We start from the raw sequence: 20490 nt of genomic DNA, 5'->3' as shown, positions 1-20490 counted from the left end.
CGCTGTGGGACGTGGTGCAGCCACGGGATGCCCGTCACCCCCCAGGGCGCCCATTGTCACCCCCCAGGGCACCCATTGTCACCCCCAGGGCCCCATCATCACCCCACAGAGTGCCCATCATCACCCCACAGGGCACCCATTGTCACCCCACAGGGCACCCATCGTCACCCCACTGGGTGCCCATCGTCACCCCCCAGGGTGCCCATTGTCACCCCACACGGTGCCCCATTGTCACCCCACAGGGCCCCATCGTCACCCCCCCAGGGCGCCCATTGTCACCCCACAGGGCGCCCATCGTCACCCCACAGGGCGCCCATCATCACCCCCCAGGGCACCCATTGTCACCCCCCAGGGCCCCATCATCACCCCACAGGCCACCCATCATCACCCCACAGGGCGCTCATTGTCACCCCACTGGGTGCCCATCGTCACCCCCCCCCAGGGCGCCCATTGTCACCCCACAGGGCGCCCATCCTCACTCCACAGGGCGCCCATCATCACCCCACAGGGCACCCATCATCACCCCCCAGAGCGCCCATCGTCACCCCATAGGGCCCCACTGTCACCCCACTGGGTGCCCATCATCACCCCCCAGGGCACCCAATGTCACCCCCCAGGGCGCCCATCATCACCCCCCAGGGTGCCCATCGTCACCCCACAGGCCGCCCATCATCACCCCACAGGGCACCCATCGTCACCCCACAGGGCCCCATTGTCACCCCACAGGGCACCCATCGTCACCCCCCAGGGCCCCATTGTCACCCCACAGGGCCCCATCATCACCCCATAGGGCCCCATCATCACCCCACTGGGTGCCCATCATCACCCCACAGGACGCCCATCGTCACCCCCCAGGGCACCCATCATCACCCCCAGGGCCCCATCATCACCCCACAGGGCCCCATCGTCACCCCACAGGGCCCCATCGTCACCCCACAGGGCACCCATCGTCACCCCACACCCCCACAGCGGTGCCCCCACAGCCGGGCGCTGTGGCTGAGGCTGGCGGATGCCGATAGCACCCAGCTCTTCCTGCAGAGCCCAGCAGGGTGCCCCTGTCCTGTCCCCCCCCCCCTCGCCCCCCCTGAGGGCCCCTTTTGTCACCCTGGGTGCTGGGATGGGTGCACAGCAGGGATGTGTTGGGCACGGGGACATCGCGGGTGTTGGCATGGGGACACCGTGGGGACACCATGGGGATGGCAGTGGATGCTCCCTGGCCATGGGGACAATGGGGACACAGCAGATGTGGGGACAGCTCGAGCATGGGGGGCACGACAGGCACCGCCACGGGGTCACCCTGGGTGCCATCGGGGTGTCCCCCAGTCCTTCCTCTCCCCACATCTCCCGCACCCATGGGTGCAGCCTCCGGCACCCGTCACTGTTGGCATCACCTCCAGCCCAGCCCTGGGGCGCAGGGACGGAGCTGTGGGTGCTGAGGGGCCCCTTTTGAGGCCCCCCCCACATCCTGTCGTGTCCCCCCCCCCCCCCCCCCCCCCCTTTTTCTCTGCTCTTATCAACCAGGACAGACACAAGGACGGTTCATTGGTGACAAGAGGACGATGTACGGCAACATCGAGTCCGGGCAGGAGTGGGGGACAGGAGGACCCTGTGGGGACAAGGGTAGGTGGGGGGTGGGGGGTGGTGATGGGGGGGGGGGGTCACTGAGGTGCGTGGTGACAACCAGAGGTGATCTGAGGTGGGGAGGGGGGGGAGTGCCTAGGATGAGCTGTGGCACCAAGGGGGGGCTCCTCATCCCCAAAAGAGATCCCCAGGGCTGGTGGCACCAAAGGGACCCCTGCCCCCATTTCCACCCCCCAGTGCCCACCCTTGGGGCAGATCCCCCATCTCCAGTGCCCAAGGGGGGGGTCCCAGCACAGTGACACCAGGGGGGGACCTCTCATTAAGGTGATGAGGGACCCCCAGGCTTGATGGTGGCATCAAAGGGCACCAAAGGGAAATGAGGTTGGGGCTGAGTTGAGGGTTTTTTTTGGGGAGGGTCTCCATAGGGGCTCCCCCATTTCAGGGGATGCTGCTGTGGGCAGAATTGGGGTCCTGGGGGGGGGGGGCTCCATAGGGGTCTCCCCCACTTTTGGGGATGATGCTGGGGCTGCTGGGGGCAGAGTTGGGCTCCTGGGGGTCTCCATGGGGGTCTCCCCTGTTTTAGGGGATGATTTCCATTTCCACCCCCCAGCGCCCACCCCTGGGGCAGATCCCCCATCTCCAGTGCTCAAGGGGGGGGGTCCCAGCATGGTGACACCAGGGGGGACCTCTCATTAAGGTGATGAGGGACCCCCAGGCTTGGTGGTGGCCCCCTGCCCCCATTTCCACCCCCCAGTGCCCTCTCCTGGGGCAGATCCCCCATCTCCAGTGCCCAAGGGGGGGGTCCCCAGCACGGTGACACTGGGGGGAACCCCTCATTTCGGTGCTCAGGGTGAGTCCCTCCATTTGGAGGTGGGGCACAGGGGGGGTTCCCCCATGAGCGCTGTCCCCTCCACAGCCTGCAGCGACCTGCACCCCATGGAGGAGAACCCCTACGAACCTTTGGACCCCCCCATCACTGCTCCGAGCCGGAAGCACTCACCTGACCCCCCAGGTACGGCGTGAGCGACCCATAGGGACGAGGCAACGCAGCCCAAATCGGGGTCCTGCCGCCCCATAGCGACCCGTTGTCACCTCCTCCCCCCAGTGTCCCCAGTGAGGCAGGGCTGCCCCCAGGACAGGCTGCTGCTGGTGGGGGCTGTGGCCCTGGGGCTCTCGGTGCTGCTCAACGTCTTCCTCCTCTCCCTCGGGACGAGGCGGAGTGAGTATGGGGTCTGCGGGGCTCAACGGAGGGGTCCCCAACCTTGGGGAATGACGTGGGGCAGAGGGAAGGTGCTGGGGGGGCTCCTTGGGGGCTCCCCAACATCGGGAGGTGATGTTGGGGCAGAGTTGGGGCTCCGGGGGTCTCCATAGGGGTTCTCTCACTTTGGGGGATGTTGACACCAATCCTGGGGCTGCTGGGGGCAGAGTTGAGGTCCTGGGGGTCTCCATGGGGACCCCACCCTTGGGAAATGAGGTTGGGGCTGAGCTGAAGTGTTTTTTTGGGGGAGGGGTCTCCACAGGGGCTCCCCCACTTTAGAGGATGCTGCTGGGGGCAGAGTTCAGGTGCTGGGGGGCTCCACGGGGGTCTTCCCCACTTTTGGGGATGATGCTGGGGCTGCTGGGGGCAGAGTTGGGGTCCTGGGGGGTCTCCATGGGGACCCCACCCTTGGGAAATGAGGTTGGGGCTGAGTTGAGGGTTTTTTTTGAGGGGGGGGGTTCTATAGGGGCTCCCCCACTTCAAGGGATGCTGCTGGGGACAGAGTTGGGGTCCTGGGGGGGGAGGGGAGGCTCCACGGGGGTCTCCCTCACTTTTGAGGATGATGCTGGGGCTGTTGGGGCAGAGTTCAGTGCTGGGGGGCTCCATGGGGGTCTTCCCCACTTTAGGATGTGATGCTGGGGCTGCCGGGGGCAGAATTGGGGTCCTGGGGGTCTCCACGGGGACTCCCCTCGTGTTTTAGGGGCTGTTGGGGCAGAGTTCAGTGCTGGGGGGCTCTGTGGGGGCTCTCCAACCCTTGGGGATGATATGGGGACAGAATTTGGGTACCGGGGTCTCCGTGGGGTCTCCCCAACTTTAGGAGACGATGCTGGGTCTGCCGGGGGCGGAGCTGGGCCGTCCGTCTCCCCCCCCCTTCCTCCCCGCCCCCTTGATGCCCTACACTTTCAGGATTCCCCTTCTCTCCCCCAGTCGCAGCGCTGACCGCAGCCCTGCAGGACGCGGAGAAGCTGCAGCCCAACCCCGGCATGGGTGCGCGCCGCGTTCCCCCCCCCCTCCAGCCCCCATCCCCAACCGCAGCCCCGTCCCCGCACCCCAAAACCCCAACCTCCGTTCCCGCAGCGTCCCGCTCCTTCCTGCTGTACAACAGAGCTCACGACATGTGCGTGGAAGCCCGCGGGCGGCAGCTGACCGCCTCTCCGTGCCTTCCCGAATCGGCGGCCCAACGCTTCCAGTGGCTGCCGGGGATGCGGCTCTGGAACGCGGAGAGGCGGCTGTGCGTCACGGCGGCGGCGGGGCAGAATTTATCCGTCGTGATGCTGCAGCCCTGCAGGGAGGACGGAAGGTTGCAGCGGTGGGAGTGCGGAGGAGGGGGGCTGCTGGCTCTGGCCGGGCAGCGGCTCTACTTCAACTACGGCAACAACGCGAGGCAGACGGTGATGCTCTACGTGGGGGACCGCGAGTGGAGCCGATGGGTCGCGCACGGGAGCGGCGAGGAGCTGTGCGCGCGCTCCTGTCAGTGCCCAGTGGGGGGTGATGGGGGTCTGCTGGGGGTCTGGGGGCTGCTGCAGCCCAAAGAGGCAGCAGCCTGGCCACAAACTCAGCCTGAACCCAAATTGCTCCAAACTGCCCCAAACTCAGCCCGAACCCAAACTCAGTTCAAACCTAAACTGCCCCAAATCCAGCCTGACCCTAAACGCAGCCTAACCCCAAACTGCCCCAAATCCAGTTGGACGCCAAACTCAGCATGACCCTAAACCTCAGCCTGAACCCAAACTGCTCCAAACTCAGCCTGGCCCCAAACTCAGTTCAAACTCAAACAGCCCCAAATCCAGCCTGACCCCAAACTCAGCCTGACCCCAAACTCAGTTCAAACCTGAACTGCCCCAAATCCAGCCTGACCCCAAACTCAGCCTGACCCTAAGCTCAGACTGACCCTAAACTGCTCCAAACTCAGCCTGACCCCAAACAGCCCCAAATCCGGCCTGACCCCAAGCTGCCCCAAATGCAGCCTGACCCCAAACTCAGTTCAAACTTGAACTGCCCCAAATCCAGTTGGATCCCAAATTCAGCCTGACGCCAAACGCAGCCTGATCCTAAGCTCAGCCTGACCCTAAACTGCTCCAAACTCAGCCTGACCCCAAACTCAGTTCAAACCTGAACTGCACCAAATCCAGCCTGACCCTAAACGCAGCCTGACCCCAAACTGCCCCAAATCCAGCCTGACCCCAAATTCAACCTGACCCCAAACTGCCCCAAACTCAGCCTGACCCCAAACTCAGTTCAAACTCAAACAGCCCCAAATCCAGCCTGACCCCAAACTCAGCCTGACCCCAAATTGCTCCAAACTCAGCCTGAACCCAAACTCAGTTCAAATCCGAACTGCCCCAAATCCAGCCTGACCCCAAGCTCAGCCTGAACCCAAACTCAGTTCAAATCCGAACTGCCCCAAACTCAGCCTAACCCCAAACAGCCCCAAATCCAGTTGGACCCCAAACTCAGTTCAAACTCAAACAGCCCCAAATCCAGCCTGACCCCAAACTCAGCCTGACCCCAAATTGCTCCAAACTCAGCCTGAACCCAAACTCAGTTCAAATCCGAACTGCCCCAAACTCAGCCTGACCCCAAACAGCCCCAAATCCAGTTGGACCCCAAACTCAGCATGACCCTAAACCCAGCCTGAACCCAAACTGCTCCAAACTCAGCCTGGCCCCAAACTCAGTTCAAACCTGAACTGCCCCAAATCCAGCCTGACCCCAAACTGCCCCAAATCCAGTTTGACCCCAAACTCAGCCTGGCCCCAAACTCAGCACGACCCCAAACTTACGCTGACCCCAAACTGCCCCAAATCCAATCTGACCCCAAACTCAGCCCAACCCCAAATGCAGCCTGACCCCAATCTGCCTCAAATCCAGTCTGACCCCAAAGGCAGCCTGGCCCCAAACTGCCCCAAACTCAGTCTGACTCCAAACACAGCTCAACCCCAAACTCGCTCCAACCCCAATTTGCTCCAAACTCAGCCCCACATCCTGACCCTGCCCTGACCCTACATGATTTAATCCAACCCCAAACTCAGCCCTAACCTTACACAGACGCAGCTTCAGCTCCACCTGGGCTGCTGTGGGGTCTGAACCCTTCCTGCAGCTGGGATCCTAAAAACACAGGATTGAACCTAAACCCAAATCGAACCTAAACCCAGCCCAGCCCCAAATATACCCTACATACACAGCGCTTAAACCAACCCCAACCCAGCCCAAACCCCACTAATCCCAATCCAGCCCTCATCCCAAATCCCAACCCAGCCCTGATCCTAAATCCAACCCAGCTCTGATCCCAAATCCAGCCCTGATCCCAATCCCAACCCAGCCCTGATCCCAATCCCAACCCAGCCCTGATCCCAAACCCAACCCAGCCCTGATCCTAAATCCCAACCCAGCCCTGATCCCAAATCCCAACCCAGCCCTGATCCCAATTCCAACCCAGCCCTGATCCCAAATCCAACCCAGCCCTGATCCCAAATCCCACCCAGCCCTGATCCCAAACCCCAACCCAGCCCTGATCCCAATTCCAACCCAGCCCTGATCCCAAATCCCACCCAGCCCTGATCCCAAACCCAACCCAGCCCTGATCCCAAATCCAACCCAGCCCTGATCCCAAATCCAACCCAGCCCTGATCCCAAATCCAACCCAGCCCTGATCCCAAATCCAACCCAGCCCTGATCCCAAACCCAACCCAGCCCTGATCCCAAACCCAACCCAGCCCTGATCCCAAATCCAACCCAGCCCTGATCCCAAATCCAACCCAGCCCTGATCCTAAATCCCAACCCAGCCCTGATCCCAAATCCCAACCCAGCCCTGATCCTAAATCCCAATCCAGCCCTGATCCCAAATCCAACCCAGCCCTGATCCCAAATCCAACCCAGCCCTGATCCCAAATCCAACCCAGCCCTGATCCCAACCCAGCTCTGATCCCAAATCCAACCCAGCCCTGATCCCAAATCCAACCCAGCCCTGATCCCAAACCCCAACCCAGCCCTGATCCCAAATCCAACCCAGCCCTGATCCCAAATCCCAACCCAGCCCTGATCCCAACCCAGCCCTGATCCCAAATCCAACCCAGCCCTGATCCCAAACCCCAACCCAGCCCTGATCCCAAATCCCAACCCAGCCCTGATCCCAAATCCAACCCAGCCCTGATCCCAAATCCAACCCAGCCCTGATCCCAAATCCCAACCCAGCCCTGATCCCAAATCCAACCCAGCCCTGATCCTAAATCCCAACCCAGCCCTGATCCCAAACCCCAACCCAGCCCTGATCCTAAATCCCAACCCAGCCCTGATCCCAAATCCCAACCCAGCCCTGATCCCAAATCCAACCCAGCCCTGATCCCAAATCCCAACCCAGCCCTGATCCCAAATCCCAATCCAGCCCTGATCCCAAATCCAACCCAGCCCTGATCCCAAATCCCAACCCAGCCCTGATCCCAAACCCCAACCCAGCCCTGATCCCAAATCCAACCCAGCTCTGATCCCAAATCCCAATCCAGCCCTCATCCCAAATCCCAACCCAGCCCTGATCCTAAATCCAACCCAGCTCTGATCCCAAATCCAGCCCTGATCCCAATCCCAACCCAGCCCTGATCCCAATCCCAACCCAGCCCTGATCCTAAATCCCAACCCAGCCCTGATCCCAAACCCAACCCAGCCCTGATCCTAAATCCCAACCCAGCCCTGATCCCAAATCCCAACCCAGCCCTGATCCCAATTCCAACCCAGCCCTGATCCCAAATCCAACCCAGCCCTGATCCCAAATCCCACCCAGCCCTGATCCCAAACCCCAACCCAGCCCTGATCCCAATTCCAACCCAGCCCTGATCCCAAATCCCACCCAGCCCTGATCCCAAACCCAACCCAGCCCTGATCCCAAATCCAACCCAGCCCTGATCCCAAACCCAACCCAGCCCTGATCCCAAACCCAACCCAGCCCTGATCCCAAATCCAACCCAGCCCTGATCCCAAATCCAACCCAGCCCTGATCCCAAATCCAACCCAGCCCTGATCCCAAACCCAACCCAGCCCTGATCCCAAACCCAACCCAGCCCTGATCCCAAATCCAACCCAGCCCTGATCCCAAATCCAACCCAGCCCTGATCCTAAATCCCAACCCAGCCCTGATCCCAAATCCCAACCCAGCCCTGATCCTAAATCCCAATCCAGCCCTGATCCCAAATCCAACCCAGCCCTGATCCCAAATCCAACCCAGCCCTGATCCCAAATCCAACCCAGCCCTGATCCCAACCCAGCTCTGATCCCAAATCCAACCCAGCCCTGATCCCAAATCCAACCCAGCCCTGATCCCAAACCCCAACCCAGCCCTGATCCCAAATCCAACCCAGCCCTGATCCCAAATCCCAACCCAGCCCTGATCCCAACCCAGCCCTGATCCCAAATCCAACCCAGCCCTGATCCCAAACCCCAACCCAGCCCTGATCCCAAATCCCAACCCAGCCCTGATCCCAAATCCAACCCAGCCCTGATCCCAAATCCAACCCAGCCCTGATCCCAAATCCCAACCCAGCCCTGATCCCAAATCCAACCCAGCCCTGATCCTAAATCCCAACCCAGCCCTGATCCCAAACCCAACCCAGCCCTGATCCCAAATCCCAACCCAGCCCTGATCCCAAATCCAACCCAGCTCTGATCCCAAATCCCAACCCAGCCCTGATCCCAAATCCCAATCCAGCCCTGATCCTAAATCCCAACCCAGCCCTGATCCCAAATCCCAACCCAGCCCTGATCCCAAACCCCAACCCAGCCCTGATCCCAAATCCAACCCAGCTCTGATCCCAAATCCCAACCCAGCCCTGATCCCAAATCCAACCCAGCCCTGATCCCAAATCCAACCCAGCCCTGATCCCAAATCCAACCCAGCCCTGATCCCAAATCCAACCCAGCTCTGATCCCAAATCCAGCCCTGATCCCAAACCCAATCCAGCCCTGATCCCAATCCCAACCCAGCCCTGATCCCAAATCCCAACCCAGCCCTGATCCCAAATCCCAACCCAGCCCTGATCCCAAATCCAACCCAGCCCTGATCCCAAATCCAACCCAGCCCTGATCCCAACCCAGCTCTGATCCCAAATCCAACCCAGCCCTGATCCCAAATCCAACCCAGCCCTGATCCCAAATCCAACCCAGCTCTGATCCCAAATCCAGCCCTGATCCCAAACCCAATCCAGCCCTGATCCCAATCCCAACCCAGCCCTGATCCCAAATCCCAACCCAGCCCTGATCCCAAATCCCAACCCAGCCCTGATCCCAAATCCAACCCAGCCCTGATCCCAAACCCCAACCCAACCCCAGCAGGGCTCTGACCTTCACCCAACCCTAAACACAGGGGGCTCCAGCTGACCCCAATTCCACCCCAAATCCCAACCCTGCCCCCATCGTAGCCCCACATCCACAGGACTGGGGCTGAACCCAAACCCCCCATGGGGCCACGGTTGTGTAGAACCCTGAATTCTTCCAGGTTAAACCCAGACCCCAAAGCGGACGGAATGGGGTCTCACAGCCCCGTTTGGGGTTTGTGTCCCCTGCCCAGGTTGCCCCGTTTGCCCCCAGGGTTGGACGTATTTTGGGGGGTCCTGTTATTTCTACTCCAGCACAACCGAGACGTGGGACGGCGCGTGGGGCTTCTGCTCAGCGCATGGGGCAGAGCTGCTGGAGGTGGACGGCGACGAGGAGAAGGTGACCCCAAACCCAGACCCTCATCCTACAGCCGACCCCCACCCTCATCCACCACCAGGATCCTGCCCCCATTCTACACCCAACCCCAATCCATGGCCACAACCCCATCCTACCTCCAACCCTAATCCATGGCCAGAATCCTATTTCCATCCTATACCCAACCCCAATCCATCATCATAACCCCATCCTATACCCAACCCAATCCATAACCAGAATCCCATTCACACCAACCCCAATCCACGGCCAGAATCCCATCCCCATCCTATCTCCAAGCCTAATCCATGACCAGAATCCTATTTCCATCCTACACCCAACCCCAATCCATGGCTACAATCCTACTTCCATCCTACACCCCACCCAATCCATCATCATAACCCCATCCTACCTCCAATCCTAATCCATGGCCACAACCCCACCCCCATTTTACCTCCAACCCCAATCCATGGCCAGAATCCCATTCACACCAACCCCAATCCATGGCCAGAATCCTATTTCCATCCCATACCCAACCCCAATCCATGGCCACAATCCCATCCAGATCCTACACCCAACCCCAATCCATCACCATAACCCCATTTTACCTCCAACCCCAATCCATGACCAGAATCCCATCCCCATCCTACCCCCAGTCCTAATCCATGGCCAGAATCCTATTTCCATCCTACACTCAACCCCAATCTATGGCCAGAATCCCATCCTACCTCCAATCCTAATCCATGGCCACAACCCCACCCCCATTTTACCTCCAACCCCAATCCATGCCCAGAATCCTATTTCCATCCTACATTCAATCCCATCCCATGACCACAACCCATCCTACACTCAACCCCAATCCATGGCCACAACCCCATCCCCATCCTACACTCAACCCTATCGCATGACCACAATCCCATCCTACACCCAACCCCAATCCACGGCCAGAATCCCATCCCCATCCTATCTCCAACCCCAATCCATGACCAGAATCCTATTTCCATCCACACCCCACCCCAATCCATGACCACAACCCCATCCCCATCCTACCTCCAATCCAAATCCATGGCCAGAATCTCATTCCCATCCTACACCCAACCCTAATCCCTAATCAGAATCCCATCCACACCAACCCCAATCCATGACCAGAATCCTATTTCCCTCCTACACCCAACTCCAATCCATGACCACAATCCCATTCACACCAATCCCAATCCATGGCCAGGATCCCATCCCCATCCTATCTCCAACCCCAATCCATGACCAGAATCCTATTTCCATCCTACACTCAATCCTATCCCATGGCCACAACCCCATCCTATACCCAACCCCAATCCATGACCACAACCCCCTCCAGATCCTACACCCAACCCCAACCCATGGCCAGAATCCTATTTCCATCCTACACTCAACCCCAATCCACAACCAGAATCCCATTCACACCAACCCCAATCCACAGCCAGAATCCCATCCCCATCCTACACCCAATCCTATTCCATGGCCAGAATCCTATTTCCATCCTACACTCAACCCCAATCCATGACCACAACCCCATCCCCATCCTACATCCAACCCCAATCCATGGCCACAATCCCATCCCCATCCTACACCCAACCCTAATCCATGGAAAGAATCCTATTTCCATCCTACCTCCAACCCCAATCCATGGCCACAATCCCATTCAGATCCTACACCCAACCCCAACCCATGGCCAGAATCCTATTTCCATCCTACATTCAATCCCATCCCATGACCACAACCCATCCTATACCCAACCCCAATCCATCACCACAACCCCAATCCCCATCCTACACTCAACCCTATCGCATGACCACAATCCCATCCTACACCCAACCCCAATCCACGGCCAGAATCCCATTCCCATCCTATCTTCAATCCTATTCCATGACCAGAATCCTATTTCCATCCCACACCCCACCCTAATCCATCACCATAACCCAACCCCCATCCTACACTCAATCCTAATCCATAACCACAATCCCATCCTACACCCAACCCCAATCCATGGCCACAGCCCCATCCCATCCTATCTCCAATCCTAATCCCTGGCCATAATCTGATCCCCATCCTACACCCAACCCTAATCCATAACCATAATCCCATCTGCACCCAACTCCAATCCATGACCGGAATCCCATTCACACCAATCCCAATCCATGACCAGAATCCCATCCCCATCCCATCTCCAATCCTATTCCATGACCAGAATCCTATTTCCATCCACACCCAACCCCAATCCATGACCACAACCCCATCCCCATCCTACCTCCAACCCCAATCCATGGCCAGAATCTCATTCCCATCCTACACCCAACCCTAATCCATGGCCACAACACCATCCACACCAACCCCAATCCATGACCCCATCCCATCCTACCTCCAATCCTAATCCATGACCAGAAACCCATCCACCCCACCCTAATCCATGGCCACAACCCCGTCCCCATCCTACACTCAACCCTATCACATGACCACAATCCCATGCTACATCCAACCCTAATCCATGACCACAATCCTATTTCCATCCACACCCAACCCCAATCCATGACCACAGCCCCATCCCATCCTACCTCCAACCCCAATCCATGGCCAGAATCTTATCCTACACCCAACCCCAATCCATGACCAGAATCCTATTTCCATCCTACACTCAATCCCATCCCATGACCACAACCCCATCCCCATCCTACACCCAACCCAATCCATGGCCAGAATCCCATTCACACCAACCCCAATGCACAGCCACAACGCCATCCTACACCCACCCCAATCTATGGCCAGAATCCCATCCTACCCCCAACCCAATGCATGACCAGAATCCTATTTCCATCCTACACTCAACCCCAATCCATAACCAGAATCCCATCCACACCAACCCCAATCCATGACCAGAATCCTATTTCCATCCTACACCCCACCCCAATCCATGACCCCAACCCCATCCTATACCCAACCCCAATCCATAACCAGAATCCCATTCACACCAACCCCAATGCATGGCCAGAATCCCATCCTACCTCCAACCCCAATCCATGGCCAGGATCCTGCCCCCATCCTACACCCTACCCCAATCCATGGCCACAACCCCATCCTACACCCAACCCAATCCATAACCAGAATCCCATCCACACCAACCCCAATCCATGGCCACAGCCCCATCCCATCCTACCTCCAATCCTAATCCATCACCATAACCCAATCCCCATCCTACACTTAATCCTAATCCATAACCATAATCCCATCTGCACCCAACCCCGATCCATGACCAGAATCCCATTCCCACCCCAATCCTGCCATCCCTAAATCCTAATCGTACCACAACCCCTAATCCTGCTCTAATCCCAATCCTGCCATCCCCAATCTCAATCCTGCCATAAACCCCAATCCTGCTGCCCCCCAATCCTAATCCTGCTGTAATCCTAATCCTGCCATAGCCCCCAATCCTTCCATAATCTCTAATCCTGCAGCCTCCCACCTCAATCCTACTACAATCCCTAATCCTGCTACCTCCACCCCAATCCTGCCACCCCCAATCCTAATCCTGCTCTAATCCCAATCCTGCCACAGCCCCAATGCTGCCATAACCCCCAATCCTGCCGCCTCCCACCCCAATCCTATTACAGTCCCTAACCCTGCTGCCCACAACCCTAATCCTGCCATCCCCCACCCCAATCCTGCAGCCCCCAATCCTAATCCTGATGTAATCCCAAATTGTGCTGCCTCCCACCCCAATCCTGCCATGACCCCCAATCCTAATCCTGCTCTAATTCCAATCCTGCCATCATCCCTAACCCTGCCGCCTCTCACCCCAATCCTGCTCCCCCCGACCACCAACCCGACTCCCCCCAACCCTTCATCCCGCCGTAACCCCAAATCCCGCCGTCCCCCCCCCCCTCAACCTCCCCCCAGCCAAAAAAAAGACCCCACATTTCCCCCCCAAGTCGCCCCACGTCGGGGCAGAGCCGGCAGCTTTGGGGGCATCACAGCACCGGGACCCAGCCGGCGGTGGGACCCGGCGTCCTTGGGGGTCCTGGGGGTCCCGGGAGGGGGGTCGGATTGGGGGAGGGGGGGGGGGGTCTCAGCGTCCCATCGACCGCCGCCGCCCCCCAGGCTCACCTCCAAAGCGCGCTGCTCGGCTCCTCGTGGCTCGGAATCAGAGACGAAGAGCTGGAGCGCACCTGGAAACGAGCGAACGGCTCCGTCGTGACCCGGACCCAGGGGTACGGGGGGGGGGGGGGGGGGTACGAGGGGGGGGGCCGGGGATGAGGAGACGAGAGAAGGGGGGGGGAGAGACCCCCATCTCCACCCCTAAACCCCCCCCCCCACTCCTCAATCCTCCCCAAAACCCACCGCGCTTCCGTCGCAGCCGGCGGCACCCGAACGAAGCGGACGGGGGGCGGCAGCAGAAGTGCGCGGCGCTGCGGCCGGACGGGACGCGCTTCGAGTGGCCGTGCGACAGCGCGCTGCCCTGGGTGTGCGAGGGGCGGCCCTGGGCGTGCGAGGGGCGGCCGTGACGACGCCGGGTTTCGGGGGGGGCAGCGGAGGGGAACCACGAAAAGCCTCCCGCCATTCGCCTCCGCTGGGCGCCGTGCGAAGCGCGGAGCTGCGGGGTGAGGATCCGACCCGTGTGCGTCCGCTATGGGGGGAAGCGGCGAGCGAAAGTCGGGGTCAGCGGGGGGAATAAAATGCGAGCAGAGCCAGAGAGCGGCTCAGCTGCGTCCGTTTTTGGGGGGGGGGGAATGGGAGGGGGGCGCTGAACCCACGGGGAGATGGGGCAGGAGATGCGCCGTGCGGGGGGGGGGGGGGGAATGCGGGGCGCAAAGACCCCACAAACACCCTGCACGACCCCAAATTGAATCCAAAAGCCCCACAAACACCCTGCACCACCCCAAATCCCATCCAAAAGCCCCACAAACACCCTGCAGGACCCCAAATTGAATCCAAAACGCCCCACAAACACCCTGCACGACCCCAAATCCTCTCCATAACGCCCCACAAACAGCCTGCACGACCCCAAATTGTTTCTAAATGCCCCACAAACACCCTGCATGACCCCAAATCCCATCCAAACACCGCACAAACACCCTGCAGGACCCCAAATTGAATCCAAAATGCCCCACAAACACCCTGCACGACCCCAAATCCCCTCCAAACGCCCCACAAACGCCCTGCAGGAACCCTCAACAAACACCCCCGATCCCCAAAGCCCCCCGAATTCCCAAACCCAACCAAACCTCAAAATCAGTCCGAACCCAAACCACCCCAAACTCAGCCTGACCCCAAATGCAGCCTGATCCCAAATTCAGCCCGACCCCAATTTGCTCCAGACTCAGCCCCAAAACCCAAACCTGCCCTAACCCTAAATGATTGAATCCGCCCCTAAACTCAGCCTTAACCTTAAATTGACACAGCTTCACCTGTGCCCCCCACTGCCCCTCAGATCCCCCCACTGCCCCCCAGTGTTTTCCACTGCCCCCCACTGCCCCCAGTGCTCCTCAAAGCCCCCCAGTGACCCCCAGTTCTTGTCAATGCCCCCCACTGCCCCCCACTGCCCCCAGTGCCCCCCCAGTGCCCCTCAGAGCCCCCCAGTGCTCTTCAGAACCCCCCACTGCCCCCCAGTGCCCCCCAGTTCTGGTCTTGTCAATGCCCCCCAGTGCCCCCCAGTGCCCCCCCAGTGCCTCTCAGAGCCCCTGAGTACTCCTCAGAGCCCCCCACTGCCCCCCACTGCCTCTCAGAGCCCCCCAGTGACCCCCAATTCTTGTCAGTGCCCCCCCACTGCCCCCCAGTGCTCATCAGAGCCCCCTTGCGCCCCCCAGTGCCCCTCAGTGCCTGTCAGTGCCCCTCAGATCCCCCCAGTGACCCCCAGTTCTTGTCAATGCCCCCCAGTGCCCCCCGCTGCCCCCAGTGCCCCCCCAGTGCCCCTCAGAGCCCCCCAGTGCTCCTCAGAGCCCCCCAGAGCCCCCCCCAGTGCTTCCCACTGCCCCCCAGTGCCCATCAGTGCCCCTCAGAGCCCCCCAGTGCCCCCCACTGCCCCCAGTTCCCCCAGTGCCTCTCAGAACCCCCCACTGCCCCCCACTGCCCCCGGAGCCCATCAGAGCCCCCTTGTGCCCCCAGTGCCCCCAGATCTTGTCAATGCCCCCCAGTGTCCCCCACTGCCCCCAGTGCCCCCCCAGTGCCTCTCAGAGCCCCCCAGTGCTCTTCAGAACCCCCCACTGCCCCCCAGCGCCCCCCAGTTCTGTTCTTGTCAATGCCCCCCCAGTGCCCCCCAGTGCTCCTCAGAGCCCCTCAGTGCCCCCCCCAGTGCTTCCCACTGCCCCCCAGTGCCCATCAGTGCCCGTCAGTGCCCCTCAGAGCCCCCCAGTTCTTGTCAATGCCCCCCAGTGCCCCCCAGTGCCCCCAGTGTCCTCCCAGTGCCTCTCAGAACCCCCCAGTGACCCCCAGTGCTTCCCACTGCCCCCCACTGCCCCCGGAGCCCATCAGAGCCCCCTTGTGCCCCCAGTGCCCCCCAGTGCTTCTCAGAGCCCCCCGGTGCCCCTCAGTGCATAGATGCCCCACAGAACCCACAGACCCCATAGACGCCCCATAGCACCCACAGACCCCATAGGTGCCCCCACAACACCCACAGACCCCGTAGGCACCTCATAGCACCCATAGGTGCCCTACAGCAGCCGCAGACCCCATAGGTACCCAATGGCACCCATAGGTGCCCCATAGCACCCACAGACCCCATAGGGGCCCCATAATACACCACAGATCCCATGGGTCAGCAGTTCAGGCTGCTCCCTATGGGTCTCTATGGGGCCTCTCTATGGGGTCTCTATGGGTCTCTATGGGTGTCTATGGGGTTTCTATGGGGCTCTATGGATCTCTATGGGACTCTGTGGGTTTCCCTTTGGGGTCTCTATGGGGTTTCTCTATGGGTCTCTCTATGGGTCTCTATGGGTCTCTCTATGGGGTCTTATGGGGTTTCTCTATGGGTCTCTATGGGGTCTATGAATCCCTCTATGGGTCTCTATGGGTGTCTATGGGTTTCCATGGGTCTCCATAGGTCCCCATGGATCTCTATGGGGTCTCTCTGGGTCTCTATGGGGTTTCTCTAGGGGTCTTTCTATGGGGTCTCCATGAATCCCTCTCTATGGGGTCTCTATGGGTCTCCATGGATCTTTATGGGTTTCCCCTCCCTCTGAGCGGCGCCACCACCCGCACTTCCGGTTGGAGGCGGAGCTTCTACCCCTGGCCCCGCCCCTCCCGCTTCGGCCACGCCCATCTCTCAACTCCCCGCTCTGCGCTGCGCTTTTACGACAGCGGCGGCCGTAAAGCGGTAGAGCGGCTTGACAGCGGCGTTGCTGGTAAGGGGCTGCGGGGGGGGCGACGGGGGGGTGTTGGGGCGTGGGGGTCTCTGGGCCCCCCCCCAAATGGGCCCTGAGGCAATATGGCGGCCCCGTTCCCCCCCCCAGTGGGATATGGGTGCCCCCCCAACCCTGGTCTCATTATGGGTTCCCCCTCCCCACAGAGGCTTCCCCCCCCCAACCCAATTAATGCCCCCCCCCCCCATCTCCTATTCCCCCCCCCCGAGCCCCTCCCCCACCCAGCGTCTCCCAATTAGTGCCCCCCCCCCCCACCCAGCAGCACCCAACGAGGGCTGCCCCCCCATAAATGGGTCCCCAGCCCCCCCCCAATGTCCCCCCCATCCCGATGAGTGCCCCCCCCCCCACCAAACTGTCTCCACTGGGTTCTCCCCCCACCCAACGGGTCCCGTCCCCTCCTCATCAACTCCCAATGGCTTCCTCCCCCCACCCAATGGGTTCCCCCCCCCCCACCCATCAGCTCCCAATGGCTCCCTCGTAACCCCCACCCCCCCAGTGGGTTCCCCCCACCCCCCACCCACCGACCCCCCCTCACTTTTACCCGCCCCCCCCCCAATATAGGACCATGGAATCTCCTTCCCCCCCACGCAATGACCCCCCCCCGTCCCCCACCCATCAGCTCCCTCCCACAACTTCTCCCACCCACCCACTGAAGTCCCCCCACCCATCAGCTTCCAGTGACCCCCCTCCCCACCCATCAACTCCCAATGGCTCCCTCCCAGCCCCCACCCCCCAGTGGATTCCCCCCCACCACCCACCGACCCCCCCCTCACATTTACCCCCCCCCCCAATACTGGACCATGGAATCTCCTCCCCCCCCCACCCAACAAGCCCTTCCTTCCCCACCCATCAACTCCCAATGGCTTCCTCCCAGCCCCCACTCCCCCAGCAGGTTCCCCCCTCCCCACCCCCCTCCCCACCCCCCTCCCCACCCCCCTCCCCACCCCCCTCCCCACCCCCCTCACTTTTACACCCCCCCCAATATAGGACCATGGAATCTCCTTCCCCCCCCCTCAATGACCCCCCCCCGTCCCCCCACCCATCAACTCCCAATGGCTCCCTCCCAGCCCCCACCCCCCCAGTGGGTTCCCCCCACCCCCCACCAACCCCTCCCTCACTTTTACAGCCCCCCCCCTCAATATAGGACCATGGAATCTCCCTTCCCCCCACCCAACAGCTCCCAATGGCTCCCTCGCAGCACCCACCACCCCAGTAGGCCCCCACCCCACCCCCAGCCCCCTCCCCACCCCCCTCCCCACCCCCCCTCACTTTTACACCCCCCCCCAATATAGGACCATGGAATCTCCTCCCCCCCCACCCAAGGAGCCTTTCCTTCCCCATCCATCAGCTCCCAATGGCTTCCCTCCCAACCCCCACCCCCCAGTGGGTTCCCCCCACCCCACCTACCGACCCCCCCACTCACTTTTACACCCCCCCCCACCATAGGACCATGGAATCTCCTCCCCCCCCCACCCAACAAGCCCTTCCTTCCCCCCACCCATCAACTCCCAATGGCTCCCTCCCACCCCCCACCCCACAGTGGGTTCCCCCCACCCCACCCACCGACCCCCCCTCACTTTTACCCCCCCCCCCCCAATACAGGACCATGGAATCCCGCTTCACCCGTGGCAAATCCCCTTTGCTGGAGCGCCCGCTGGGCCGCCCGCGGGGGGAGGTGAGCCTGAGTGCCTTCGCCCTCCTCTTCTGCGAGTTGGTGCAGTACTGCCAGCGCCGCGTCTACTCGGTGGCCGAGCTGCAGTCCAAACTGGCCCAGCTGGGCCACCAGGTCGGCCTGCGCCTCCTGGACCCGCTGGTGAGCCGCGAGCGGGGCGGGCGCCGCGAGACCAAAGTGCTGAGCATCCTCCTGTTCGTCAAAGCCCCGTGTGGAGGGCGCTGTTCGGGAAGGAGGCCGACAAGCTGGAGCAGGCCAACGACGACGACAAGACGTTCTACGTCATCGAGAGGGAGCCTCTGGTCAACACCTTCATCTCCGTGCCCAGGGAGAACAGCACGCTCAACTGCGCCGCCTTCACGGCCGGTTTGGTGGAGGCGGTGCTGGGAGCCAGCGGCTTCCCGGCCAAGGTGACGGCGCATTGGCACAAGGGCACCACGCTGATGATCAAGTTTGAGGAGGGGGTCATCGCCAGGGACAAGAGCCTGGAGGGGCGATGAGGGGGGCCTGGAGATGGGGGGTGTCCCCCGTCCTCACCTTGCGACGCTCGCATTGTTACGTGGCTCTATAAATGCTCTCTTGGCCCTTAGGGTGACCATCAGCATTGGGTGTCCCATCAGTGGTGACCACTGTCCCTCCTGGTGGCTTTTGGAGCTACTTGGGGACATTGGGACCCACTGCTATTCTTCAGCAACATCCCCCATCCTCACACTGGGTCACTCCTGTTGTTACCTGGCTCTATAAATGTTCTCTTGGCCCCATTGGGTGACCTTCAGCATTGGGTGTCCATCATTGGTGTCCGTTGTCCCTCCTGGTGGCCCTTGGAACAGCTTGGGGACATTGGGACCCACTGCAATCCCTCAGCACCAATCCCTGTCCCCACTGGGTCACTCGTGTTGTTACGTGGCTCCATAAATGTTCTCCTGTCCCATTGGTGACCTGCAACCCTGGGTGTCCATCATTGGTGTCTGTTGTCCCTCCTGGTGGCCCTCAGCCCCTCCTGGGGACATTGGGACCCATTGGTGGCACTCAGCACCATCTGCCATCCATGTCTGGCTTCGTGTTGGAGCACTTGAGTTGGTTCGGGTGCAATAAATGTTCTCTTGGCCCATTGGGTGACATTCAACCTTGGGTGTCCATCATTGGTGTCCGTTGTCCCTCCTGGTGGCTTTTGGAGCTACTTGGGGACATTGGGACCCACTGCTATTCTTCAGCAACATCCCCCATCCTCACACTGGGACACTCATGTTGTTATGTGGCTCTATCAATGTCCTCTTGGCCCATTGGGTGACCATCAGCATTGGATGTCCATCAGTGGCGTCCATTGTCCCTCCTGGTGGCTTTTGGAGCTACTTGGGGACATTGGGACCCACTGCAATCCCTCAGCACAAGCTCCTGTCCCCAATGGGTCGCTCGTGTTGTTACGTGGCTCTATAAATGTTCTCCTGTCCCATTGGTGACCTGCAACCCTGGGTGTCCATCACTGTTGTCACTCATGGTGGCCCTCAGCCCCTCCTGGGGACATTGGGACCCACTGCAATCCTTCGGCACCAACCCCTGTCCTCACGTTGGGACACTCGTGTTGTTACACGGCTCTATAAATGTTCTCCTGTCCCCTTGGGTGACCTTCAGCATTGGCTCTCCATCAGTGGTGTCTGTTGTCCCTCCTGGTGGCCCTCAGCCCCTCCTGGGACATTGGGACCCATTGGTGGCACTCAGCACCATCTGCCATCCACGTCTGGCTTCATGTTGGAACACTTGAGTTGGTTCAGGTGCAATAAATGTTCTCTTGGCCCATTGGGTGACCTGCAACCCTGGGTGTCCATCAGTGGTGTCCGTTGTCCCTCCTGGTGGCCCTTGGAGCTACTTGGGGACATTGGGACCCACTGCAATCCCTCAGCACAAGCTCCTGTCCC

General features: G+C 60.5%; 2 protein-coding genes across 2 annotated transcripts; both read left to right on the top strand.

Moving 5' to 3' along the window:
- The first annotated feature begins 1534 nt into the window (after positions 1 to 1534).
- On the top strand, positions 1535 to 14237 carry LOC125686315 (macrophage mannose receptor 1-like). The gene is made up of 8 exons (XM_048930094.1): positions 1535 to 1620; positions 2498 to 2593; positions 2687 to 2800; positions 3767 to 3826; positions 3917 to 4309; positions 9396 to 9541; positions 13646 to 13755; positions 13902 to 14237. Exons 1-8 carry the CDS (start codon positions 1560 to 1562, stop codon positions 14047 to 14049), a joined length of 1128 nt encoding a protein of 375 aa, XP_048786051.1. The 5' UTR covers positions 1535 to 1559; the 3' UTR covers positions 14050 to 14237.
- Positions 14238 to 16775: 2538 nt separating this feature from the next.
- Positions 16776 to 20263, top strand: TRAPPC5 (trafficking protein particle complex subunit 5). Its single transcript, XM_048930091.1, is given in 3 exon segments — positions 16776 to 16884; positions 18505 to 18779; positions 18782 to 20263. Coding segments are annotated over 2 exon segments (564 nt in total). The 5' UTR covers positions 16776 to 16884; positions 18505 to 18508; the 3' UTR covers positions 19075 to 20263.
- Positions 20264 to 20490: the final 227 nt, after the last annotated feature.

The sequence above is a fragment of the Lagopus muta genome, chromosome 34 (genome assembly GCF_023343835.1).
Source record: "Lagopus muta isolate bLagMut1 chromosome 34, bLagMut1 primary, whole genome shotgun sequence".
In the NCBI taxonomy this organism is placed as follows: Eukaryota; Metazoa; Chordata; class Aves; order Galliformes; family Phasianidae; genus Lagopus; species Lagopus muta.
Note: the sequence above shows the minus strand (reverse complement) of the source record. Positions and strands in the feature narration are given on the sequence as shown.